The sequence below is a fragment of the Onychomys torridus genome, chromosome 1 (assembly GCF_903995425.1).
Source record: "Onychomys torridus chromosome 1, mOncTor1.1, whole genome shotgun sequence".
NCBI classification, from domain to species: Eukaryota; Metazoa; Chordata; class Mammalia; order Rodentia; family Cricetidae; genus Onychomys; species Onychomys torridus.
The window spans coordinates 97,258,877-97,271,091 of NC_050443.1; the positions used below are offsets into that span (position 1 = coordinate 97,258,877).

Consider the following 12,215-nt stretch of genomic DNA (forward strand, 5'->3'; position numbering starts at 1 on the left):
TCACCACATTTAGTGGAGAAGGTAGGGCATCCATCCCTCCACATTCAATTTCAACACCATGAAGTGTGGCTCCCTGTGCCATTCTTGATTGATCTGTACAATTTAGATAAGGGATACCATACGTGTGGGTCAACCCCCTTCATTCTGTTTCTCAGGCTAGCCTGTCCACAGGAAGGAAGAATTCTTCATAAATTCTATCCTCCATTAAGGACACATAGCTGTAATATGCTTCAAACCTGACTCCACAAAGACAGTCTGAAGTCTCATCTATAACTGTCTTCACTTGGCATCAGTCTGAGAGGCAGAAAAAATCTATGTGCAGTGATTATAACAACTGTTTTCTGTGAAACCCCAGTCTGTTTGGGTGTTTGCTCCAACATCAGGATTGGTTGGATGAGATACTACTGACCTTGGGTTCAACCAAGGTCCTCTAATTCATCTTTCCAGAAACAGAGCCTGCACTCAGACCCTTCTTGGTCCATCCTTTAATCTGTTTTGAAACTTGTTCTAGATCCAGAATGGGTGGTAGAGAGCTACCAGCTGTGACCTACACTTGATCTTCCTCTGTGAGATGTACACATACAGTGCAAAAATCTCAATCAAATATGGAGTGTGAGTCATTAGGGGAACAGGTGGCAGACTGTTGGGGAAAGTTTGCATGAGCTCTCATGGCTGGCAAAATGTCACTAAGTAGGCAAGAGTATCTGAGTCTTGGCTGGCTATCAGAATAACTTGGGCATGATCTTGAAGATTCAGATGTCTTGGGCTCTTCTAGAAGGTTTTGATTGATTACATGTGAGCATAGTATCTGGAAGTCTGATTTCAACAACACCAAGTGAGTCTAAAGTGCAGCTGAGACTTGGGAGTCACCAAAATAAAAGCACTGTAAAATTTCCCTGTAGTAGACTAGTATTTCCCAAGGGGCAATTCTTGCAACATTGAAGGTGTGCAAGTAGGCCAAGAAGCATGGATTTGGCTTTCTAACGCTGAACCTCATTGTGAAAGAGCTCCCCTATAGCTTGTTATCAGCCATGGCTATGTGAAGGGGAAGTTTCAACATGGTGACATCAGGCCTTTAACTCTCAACTTTTGTTTCTTAACTAGAGAGATTAGATGTCTGGTTTAGACAATGGTATGTGTTGAGAATTATTGGCGGCCTTTGTGAATCTGTTTTAATGATCTCTGTCTATGCTGGATGATGCAAGCTTTCCTTTTATATCATGGATATAACATTTTACCTGAAGAAATCATGTTGTTTACAGTGAAACCATTTGAAGAGTTTTAAAGAATGCTGATCTCTGTAGTTCATTCTGGAACTGGGATTCTACAAAGCTCTCCAAGGGTGAGGGACCATTGGTTTAAAGTGTTAAAGGCCACTGCAGCTTCAGTACATGTAGGAATTACATTGGGGATGCTGTTAAAATCCAGATGATTCATTGCTTGGTTTTGGGTCTGTGGTCAGTGTTCCACATTTCTTAGTGATGCAGATGTTGCTGATAGGTGCAAAGTCCTGGCGGAAATGGATTTGTGAGAAACTGCATCTTAAATCTTCTGACAAAATCAATCATGATTGAATCTGGGTAGACAGCTCAGTTGACAGATCACTGTGCAAGCATGAGGACAGAAGTTCAAACTCCAGGAGCTGTGAAGAAGCCAGGTACAGTGGCTTGCACTTGCAATCCCAATACTGAGGAGCTGGGGCCAGCAGTATCACTGAGCAGTATCACTGTAAAGTCAGTCAAGACCCAATGTGAGAGACCCTGTCTCAAAATACAAGGTGGACAGCTCCAAAAACTGACAGGCATGTTTGACCTCAGATCTTGATGTACTCAGGTATGTACACACACACACACACACACACACACACACACACACACACACACACACACCACAGATGATGATATTCTAGGTCCTTTTTTTTTTTTTTAAAGGGGAGAGGGAGGACAACTTTTTATTTTCCTATCTAGAATTTTCTCAGACACTTGATCTGTCATGAACATTTTCAGGACCTCGGACAGGGACACATTTGCTAGTCTGAAAGTGGGAAGGCCAACCGGTAAAATCTCTGTGTGGAAGCCTTTGTAAAACAATGACATCAAAAATTTTATTACTGAGGATGACTCAGGGAAAATGTAAAAGTTTATCCTCATTTTTGTCTTCCTCATTTTGTCACATTCTTATTTGTAGTACTGAGATTCAGCTCTGCCAGATTTCATCATCAAACACACAAATTAGGTCGTGAAGAGGAACCACAGGGTATTATGCCTGGATGATTTCTGGCTCCTCATTAATGGGATTTGAGGATGACTGTAGCCTAAATATCAAGTTTGGATGAGGAAAAGGCTAATGGAACCAAATTGCTAATTCAAGACCAAGAATGTGGGATGTCAATGACAACATGTCAAGGTGGCCTGCTGAAGGGGCTCTTGGAAGCAGGCAGGCCTGGACTTAAATACCAACTCATGAGTTACTCATTGTTATTTTGAGTAAATTTAATTTCCATGAGGCTTTTTTTTTAACTAAAAAATGGAGATGAATGAATTCTCCTTTGAGACTCATAAGGACAGAGGTGAGGTGACCACATCAATCCCTTGCTTAAGATGCCCAGTGGTTTCCCTTCAGGATCTTGACCAGGGCACAAAGCGCCACATGATTTGGCTCTTGCCACCTTGCTCTGCCTTATTTCATAACATCCCTTTGCTGGATCACAATGTGGCAGCAGTTCTAGTCTTCTGGCCTCCCACAGGCGCTCAAGGCCATTCCAAGGTCTCTGCCTTTGCTGGTCTCTTTGCTGTGGCTCTTTTCTTTTTTATCTGGGCTCCAGTTCTTTGGCCACCTTCTAAAACAGAGCTTTCATGAATGAGTTATCTAATGTTGTTTTTGTCTCTTTCAGCACCCACCACTGTCTGCTTTAATCTAGCTTTCTTTCTCCAGTTCCATCGGTGAAGAACACCATCCATAGAGGCCTGTATGTCTTGTTCACTAACCAATTATTGATTAGAATAGATTTTGGCACATGGCATATTTTAATAAGTATTAGTCAAATAAACAAATGACTAAAGGGATGTCCAAGGCCCAGTGGTTTATCAATGAATGATTGCCTTCTATCCTTAGACATATTTAAGTTAATAGTCTGGACACTGGAAGTTCTGAGGATTGATATGAGAAATTTATGATCATGAAAGTTTAAAGCAGCCAGGTGGTGGTGGCGCACGCCTTTAATCCCAGCACTCGGGAGGCAGAGGCAGAGGCAGGCGGATCTCTGTGAGTTTGAGGCCAGCCTGGTCTACAAAGCGAGTTCCAGGAAAGGCACAAAGCTACACAGAGAAACCCAGACTCAAAAAACCAAAAAAAAAAAAAAAAAACCAAAAGAGAGAGACAGACAGACAGAGAGAGAGAGAGAGAGAGAGAGAGAGAGAGAGAGAGAGTTTAAAGCTTTGAAAGATAAATGATATACTTTGTGCTTTTTTTGTAAAATGTGCAGAAAGATTACTGAAGTCATGTTTACTAACAATAGGTTCTATGCTCTTGAGTAAGGTGAGATTTCTTAGGACTTAGCTTTCTTTTTGGATCTTTGGATATATCATCTCAAAGAGCTCATTCTCCCTTGCAGAACTCAATGATAGTAAAAACAAAGCTCCAAACTTCGTTGTTTATTCTGTAGTTGCTTCCTGTCTCACTCTGTTCTTGACCTATTCTTCACTTGCTGCAAGGGGGTCTGCTCACTGTAAATGAACCACTTGCTCTCCTTCCCTCATGGACTTCTGTTTGAGTGTCAGCAGTGGGAGGCATCTGTGTAGACATCTGAAGAAAAGAAAGGAGAGCTGGGGAACATGACTCTACCTTCCTCTCTGGGATCCTAAGTCTGACAACAGTATGGAGGAGCCCCTTTCTGGAAAGCCCCTCTTCCAAGATGCCAGCTCATATTCATCTGCAATTTCACTCTTTCCTCCAATGTCACAGCAGAGGGGGCGAGGCTTCCCCATCATTCCCCAGGTCTTCCAACAGTGCTTACTGGTTCTTCATTGCTCAGGACATCATGAAGAGTCTCCGGAGTAAAGTCTCTACACTGAAACCTCTGAGTTTGGTTCTCTGTGGTACAGAGTAGCAGACTCTGAGAGCTGCCATTGGTTCTCATTTGTGGAGTTAATAGACATCCTCACACAGGTTTTTTCTTTGGATTTAGTACAAATAAGTTTTAGTAAAACTTCCTGCTGCAGTTTTAACTCAGTTCCTCTGGTTACATCTCACTTGGAAAGAAATACTGTGTCACCATCATTCTGTAGGTAACAGAGCTCATGTACAGGGTAACACCCTGTGCAAAGAGTTCATGACAAGGTCTCCCCCTCCCGGTCGCCTTATTTGCTCTATTTAAATCAGGAAACTCTTTTCTTTCCTTTTTGGGCATCACAGTAACACATTCTCCCAACAAACCAGGATATTCACAGTATCTATTTATCCTGGTAGACACAAGCCTCTCATCCCTCTTGTTGTGTCTGGCAAGTATTTGGATTAATTGCTCACCCTCCAAAGAGGCTGAGCCATCATTTAGGAGAATGTATTAATAAAAGGATCATTATCTAACAGTTCAGCCTCCATTGGCTCTCTTTTATCCTGCCTCTCTGAGTTGGTGAGAAAAATTTATGAGGATACTGCGGCATGGCTAAGAGATCCTGTGACCCTTTCAACAATTTTTCTGCTGTTCTGTACCTCTCCTCAGCTTGTACATCACTTTCAGTCTCTAAGTTGATGCAAAGATGGATTGTGACAATAGTTTGTGGGTGGCTGTCAGAATTGATGGTGGTTTGTGTGGGAAAATGCATAGAGAGTTTGAGAGCTGATACAATCAATTTAAGGAAGAGTTCCACCTTACAGAGAAATGTCAAGCTGTGTATTTTAATTATGATACAGTTATAATATATCTCATGCTTGGATGACCTGTGCTTGAAGAGCTGCAGAACTAGACGATATTCCCAACTCTAAAAAAAAGGGGCATGAAAATAATGTGACCTTTTGGAGGATGACTCAGATGATCCAGTGAGATCCAGTGGAAAGGGTAACATACCGAGTGACCTGGGCTTCATTCTGATGTATCCATTCACTTCTTTGTGTTTAGCAACCTTACCTGTAAAGTGTTGTATAAAGGAAGCTGTAAAAATTCTGATACTGATTAGCACTTACTAATGTACTTACTGGAAAGGTGATCAAGCCTTTGTGAAGAGGAAATTGAGACTCAGAGAGATTGACAACACTGCCCAAGGTCACATAGCCCACCTACAGTGCTCCACTCCAAATGCCTTCCAGACAAACCGAAAATATTACAATTTGTAGCACGTTCCAGCTAAGGACAATCCTTCAGGTTATAGTCTTGAAGGACCTGCTGAAGGGCATACAGCTGGTCCATCACACAGCTGGGACATGAATCCACAACTGCCTGACATGGAAGTCCGAGCATTTTGCCATGTGCTAATTCTATTTTATGACTACAGCCCTTGTTGCCTCAACAACTCACAGAGGGTGCAATCACAAGAGAATCCAGATGTATAGCAAATAATGAGTGATGTAGGACTCCAGGAAGCAGAACTTCATGGTCTAACCTTTTGAAATCCATACGACCAACAAAGAAACAGGTGGGACTCTGGTCTTTTTTTTTTTTTTTTTTTTGGTTTTGAGTCTAGCCTTTAATGGCTGGGCCATCTTTCCAACCTGAGATTCTATTATTATGCTAACATTTAACACAACATGTAAGTAAAATGTTAATTTAAAAATATTTAAAAACATCCATCAGTATTTTGATATTTGGAAAACATTATACTAAATGAAATAACTCAGCTCTAGACAGATAAACATCATATGATATCAATTATGTGTAGAAGTAACAACAACAACAAAACCCCAAACAAACAAAAACAAATAAAAAACCATTGAGCCCTTAAGAGTAGAGAATGGAATGGTTACCAGAAGGTTGGGGAAATGGGAGCAAAGGAGTGGGGAGTTGTTGGTCAAAGGGTACAAAGATGCTATCCAACAGAAGAATGTTCAATAGAAGAAGTTCTCTAATCAAAGTAATACATTGTAAACTTCAAAATGGACACAAAAGTCAGTTTCTAATGTGTCAACACAAATATATAAATGAGGCAACATATTGATTTGCTTGATTTAATCATTGCACATTTAATACACATATCAAAACATCACATTGCACCCCATAAATGTATACAATTATGATTTATCAATTAAAAATAATATGAATAAAAACCAGCATTCTGCAGTTTATTGACCATATATGCAAATAGCAAACACCAAGTGCGCACCATATTAGAATTTATTAGAATACAAACTAGTCCAAACACAATATTTCATCTAGTTAAGAAAATACGGGCATTTACTATTTTTCGGTGGTGGCCTCTTGTTCCATTTTCAAGCAGTAGTAGTCAGTAGTAGAGTCCTTAATGCACTTTCAAAGGGCTCCCCATGTCAGACAAGTAGGCACCAGCTGTGCAAAATAACCCTTTTCTATGGCAAGGTGTTTGGAACATGGATGTTCATGCCTTTGCATGGCTTATCTTTTATGGTTTGTCTGCTGTACCCTTCATTTATTTCCCCAGGCTTCCAATTGCTAAGAGAAAGACTTGGCATGTACATGTATTACACTGTCACCATGTCCAAGGAAACAAATCACACAGCAATGGAGGTGATAATGAACAGTCTTTGAAAGAAGCACCACAAAAACCCAGGCTAAGGTGTTTGCCCTTAGCAGCAGCTGTTAATGTGACAGGCTTCAGTAGTCAAGGCTTCATTTCCAAACCCGGCCTGAATGTAAAGGCTTACAATTTTTAAAGTTAAAAAAAAAACTTTATCATCGTCCATTGTTATTATTATCAATAATAAGTGAATGTTCCTTCTGTAATCTTAAATAAACTTCAGGCAATATATGTATGTATATACCTTCTGGGTTAGGCTGATTATATATATTTGTTTATGTCAGCCTAATCCAAAGGGTATCCATGTGCACTTTAGAGAGAATATGCAATGACTCTCTGGAGTACTTCCATGGACTAGCTTAAAGGGTTACTTAGAGAAATAGGAGATGTAGTCAGAAAACAGAGGATGCTGCCATATCACCTGGTAGAACTTCTACTGCTAAGAAAAGTAATAAATGAGTGTCTGGGGAAAGCATTCCCAGGGAACACCCAGATTTTAAATAATTAATTGTTTTAGAGATTAAAAACACAGAGCAGACAGCGTTGAGAGTCAAAGTCTTACTCTCTCTTGTGTGTACATCCTCAAAAAGGAATTGGTTAACCTTCATAGATATTGCACTTTGAATCGCTTATGTATAGCTAGCTCAAACTAACATTTTCAGAGATATGCATTTAAAAAATAAATAAACACACACATATACATATATAATATCTATTCAGCATAGGTAGCCTTTGGTCAATGTTTACTTATAGGGGGTGCAGTGGAATTGTGTCATACACACAGCTAATGAACATACATTCACTTGTACATGCTTGGGGGGGGGAAAGAAATACAATTCAAGAGATGTGGAGGATTTTGCTCACATTTCACTCACTGAGCATCTGCTCTGGGGAGGAAGTGAGATAGAAGCTGGGATTCTGCTCATCCCTCACATGAATAACTTCTGCAAACTGTTCAGTGGTAATGGCTTGCTGCATCTGGGTCCTGATGTTCTCAGACACATCACAATAATACAACACATTCCCTAAACACCAGCTGACTCTATATTATCTTCAGCCAAAGTATCTGCAGCCTGTCCCAACACTGGAGAAAAATGCAGCTTCCTGGGTATTCAAAGGTCCTCTTTCCTGAGGGACTGTGCACAGGAACCACAGCCCTGCAAGGTCATTCTTTTTTTCACTGACTTTAGAATCTAACCATTGGGTCTGGTGAGACTCACCCATAAGTCATTTAAAAGGAATAAGACACCAACAGGAACAATACAATCCCAAACTGCACTGGTTTAGTCATGAAGGGCCTTGGTCGAGGTTTAGCACTTGTGTTGCCCCAGGGGCCCTTCCATCCCATTCCTTTGCTACAGAACCTCTAAGACAACAGAGACGTGCCTTCCAATTTAGGGAGGAAATGCAATAAAAATCAAGCCTATGGAAGCAAGTGTTCCAGGTGACTATGTTTAGCTTGGTCACCAAAAATACCATGCAGTTTTAAAAATCATTGTGGAAGATTTCTTCCAAACCAGGAATGGGTTCAAATACTGGAAATGTGGAAGAGAGGTACAAGTAAAAATGCAAAATAATAGGAACTCTAGCGTGTATATCCTCTTTAAAGCACATCACAGGCCCAGTTTAAGATAGTCATGTCTATATGTGTGTATTCTCTGTCTGCACATACATGTGGTAATTCTCAGAGAAGCCTCTAATCAATCACTGCATCCTAGATTTGTTCTTACTTTGACCAGGCAAGGGGAGAAAAATGAATAAATTTTGTCACCTTTGAAGCATATGAGTTAAAGAGTTTTACTGATAACAGGCACCACCTGACTGAGCCACTTAGATCAAGGGACAGACCAGTGGTTGATACAACTACCCCTCCATGACAGTTGTGTTTATATTTAGGGTCTTATATGGCCATGCCAGCTGGGCTATGGTGGGAGCTAGGCATCCCTTCTCACCAGAAGAGCTGCAGTTATCTCCAGTTAAGAGGTCACTTCATGGAAAACATTTGATGAGGGCTTGAGCAAGTAAGGATGCAGGGCTTACAACTTGACACAGGAAGCATTTCCGGGAAGAGTATGCAGTGCCACAGTAGGAAGGGATTTTGAATGCAAGGAACAGATATAGCTCACACAGGGATGAACTGAAACAGTGGCAAGAGTGGGCTTGATTTTTTGTTTTTCTGGGCTCAAGAATTCCTCCTTTCACCTACACACCAGGTAGGGTCTTTGTTTTGGAGGAGACATCAAATCTGTACATTATGGCAAATAGAAAACTGCACCTTAGACCTGAGGTCTAAGGACATGGTCATGTTTGTTGGGAATCTCCCCATAGATATTCCAGCAACAGTTTGGATGGCATTTGACACTTCCCTTTCTCCATGCTGTCATTCTGTAGCCAGAATTGCTAGGGCCACCTGGAGACCACAGCTCTTTCAAGGACAAAGGGTATCTTGGGAAAAAAAAAATCCCCAATCAGTCAGCCCTGTTAACTGCTGGAAATGGTACAGGGAAATGATGAATGACCTCCACTCTCGGAAGAAGAGTGTGGCTCAGCTACACACTATGGTGACTTGGTGGATCACACATTCTAGTGGTTGGTTCCTAGTGGCTGTAGATGGTACCAGCACTAACTACTTCTCTACTGTGGTCTTTATTGGTCACAGTATGGTGGCATTTATAACTGCCAATGGCATCTTTAAGCCAGCAGGAACTGTGGCTGTCAGGATGATTTTTGTGAAAACAAGTACACAAAGAAAAACAAGATTCATTCTTTCCTTTCTTCTCTTCCCTTTCTTCTCATCGGCCAGTCTGAGAGCTGCTCAGTCTGTGGAGAGAGGAAATCAGGTTAGCACTCTTCAGGAGAGCTCTTCAACCAGAGTATGGGCCACCCTCTCATCTGGAAACAGATTACACAGAGGCATAAGTGCCAGCCCTATGGGGTCACGGGGATACTTTTATAGGCTTTCCATGTTTGTCGTACTGGTACACCAGCATCTTGATGCAGTGTGAGTTTGCTGGTGAGATCCAGGGACTACTTGTTATGGAAAAGTTATGGTTGGTGTAGAACTGTACAGGCTGCTTCTGGCACTTGAACAAGGCCTTGAGTGTAGCAGCTGCCATGGTGCGGAACCTCTTGCTGATAAAGCAGTAGAGGAAGAAGTTGATGGCTGTGTTCAGAAGGGCCAACATGTTGGCAACATCCAGCATGATGTGGACCAGCCAAGGGTTCTGGATGGGTGATCCATAGAGGTGGTAGAGAATCATGATGATGCGGGGGGCCCAGAGGGTGGCAAAGATGGAGGTGATGGTGAACAAGATGGCAGTGGTCTTCCCTGTGGAATAGCCACGGAGGCGGAAATTGCTTTTCCTCCTGAGCTTGTAGACAATGATTGAGTTCAAGATGAAGAAGATGGAGCAGGGCACCAAATATACAGTGAAGCAGTGGATCCAGACAAGGACATGATGCATGGAGGTGCTGATGTAGTCTTCAGTCCAGATGTTAGGCCACCAGTAGTATGGGATGCTGGTCAGGAAGCAGGTGATGTAAACACTGACAATGACTTTTCGGGTCCTGGCTGGGTAGGAAACTGTGTGGTATTTGAGTGGGTGACAGACAGCAATATACCTGTCAACAGTTAAGGGGACTGTGATCCAAATGGAGGTGTGGATGGAGGAGAACTCCAGCACTTCTATAATCTTGTCAGGGATCTGAGGTATCTGCACGCTCAGAATGAAATCTTCTAATAGGAAATCCACAAAAACGATGAAAAAGAGGACTAAGATGTCGGCAGCAGCAAGTGCCAGGAGATAGTTGTAGGAGGACTTCTGCCTCCTGGCCACTAGTTGAGAGAGGATGATGACGGTCAGGATATTTGCTGTGGAGATAAGATAATCAAGGTTATTCCCAAGGCAAAGATGACTGTTGGCTATTAGTGGGGCCCCGGGCTTGAGCTTTCCAGGGGTCTTTAATACATGTCAAAGGATCAAATGAATATTTCTGTGGGACACTCAGCACCACAAATCACACCTCAAATGAACAGCTGGATACAATGTGAACATATACTCATGTTATAGTTTATTTGTGCCTCATGCAACTGGGAGAAATAATGCTAACATTATCCAACTACAGATGTGAAACTGGATCCCTGAGTGCTCAGGAGACTCAGTGTTTTATCCCTGGACCAAATCCTCCATTCTAAATTAGTCTGTCTGACTGATTATTTGGAAATATGGATGTGATGGTTAATGCTGATCACCAACTTGGCAGGATCTAGAATCACCCAGGAGATGAGCCTCCAGGCATGTCTGTGAAGGAGCTCTTGATTGGGTTAATTGAGATGGGAAGGCCCACCCTAAAAGTGGGTGGCATTGTCCTTGGATTGGAGTACTGGACCAATTACAAAGGAAAAAGCCAGCTGAGCATAAGCATTCATCTCTCTGTGTTTCCCAACTGTGGACGCAATGCAACTAGCCGCCTCTTGTTCCTGATGCCATGACTGTGAGTGATGCAACAGGACCAGGAGGCCTTGGCCTCCAAGATGCTTAAGCTGCATACCTTCCTTGTGGTGTTTGGTACAGAACTCAGGGTTTTTACTTATTTACAAATGCCCTACCGCTTGGCTACATCTTCAGCAGCATGACTTCTTAAGAACCTCCATGGAACTTATATTCTAGGACCTCCTTTGAAGTGCATTTAAGAGATGACCTGCACATTAATTTTAAAATAAATTGCATTGGTTTTGGAGCAAGCAATCAGCATACATTGTGCATACTTAAAAACAATCACAAAAGAAATAGAAATCTCTCTTCTACTTCTGTTCTCTAATCATCCCATTTATTTTCCCTCAGGATAATCATAGCCAATAAATAATTGATATCTATATACACTCATTTATCACACATGGATGTGTTTTTTGTACAAGTAATAGCAAAATATTCTTGTTCCCAGGGTTAGATGAGTATTTAAAACACACACACACACACACACACACACACACACACACACACACATACACTCTGATCAGTTTTATAAACATGAATCTCCCTGATGCATTTAGAAAGGCATTAGGGAATAATTCAAAAGCAATAACCCCGTGGATGATATCTGAAAGTTATTTAGATAAAACGGATTCTCATTCATTCTTACAATCAACTCTGGACACTGTCAATCCTGCTCTGCAAATGAGGGTCTCAGAGAGCTTATATCCTTTGTCTGAGGTCTAGGAACAGAGCCAGAGTCTGATCTCTCTCTCTCTCCTCCCCCTCCTCCTCCCTTCCTTCCTATCCCCCCTTCCTATCCCTTCCCTACGTGCTCCCTTTCTTCACCCCACTTATTTCTCAGTAGCCATTTAAAACATTACCTGAGACTGACATGGTGGTGGGTGTATGCCTATAACCCTAGCACAAGAGAGGCTAAAGCAAGAGGACTGAGGTCCAGCCAGGACTGCACAGCAAGGCCTTGAACCCAAACACAAGGCAAAGCATGATATAGTTCACATATAAAACCCTCTTACAA

The 12,215-nt window shown here is 41.8% G+C and overlaps 1 protein-coding gene across 1 annotated transcript in view; it reads right to left on the bottom strand.

Moving 5' to 3' along the window:
• Positions 1 to 6,174: 6,174 nt before the first annotated feature.
• Gpr139 (G protein-coupled receptor 139) overlaps positions 6,175 to 12,215 on the bottom strand; it is a 44,875-nt gene continuing 38,834 nt past the window's right edge. The window contains exon 2 of the mRNA XM_036176591.1: positions 6,175 to 10,575. Coding sequence (XP_036032484.1) covers positions 9,641 to 10,575 — 935 coding nt within the window. The 3' untranslated portion in view covers positions 6,175 to 9,640. The remainder of the gene's footprint in view (positions 10,576 to 12,215) is intronic.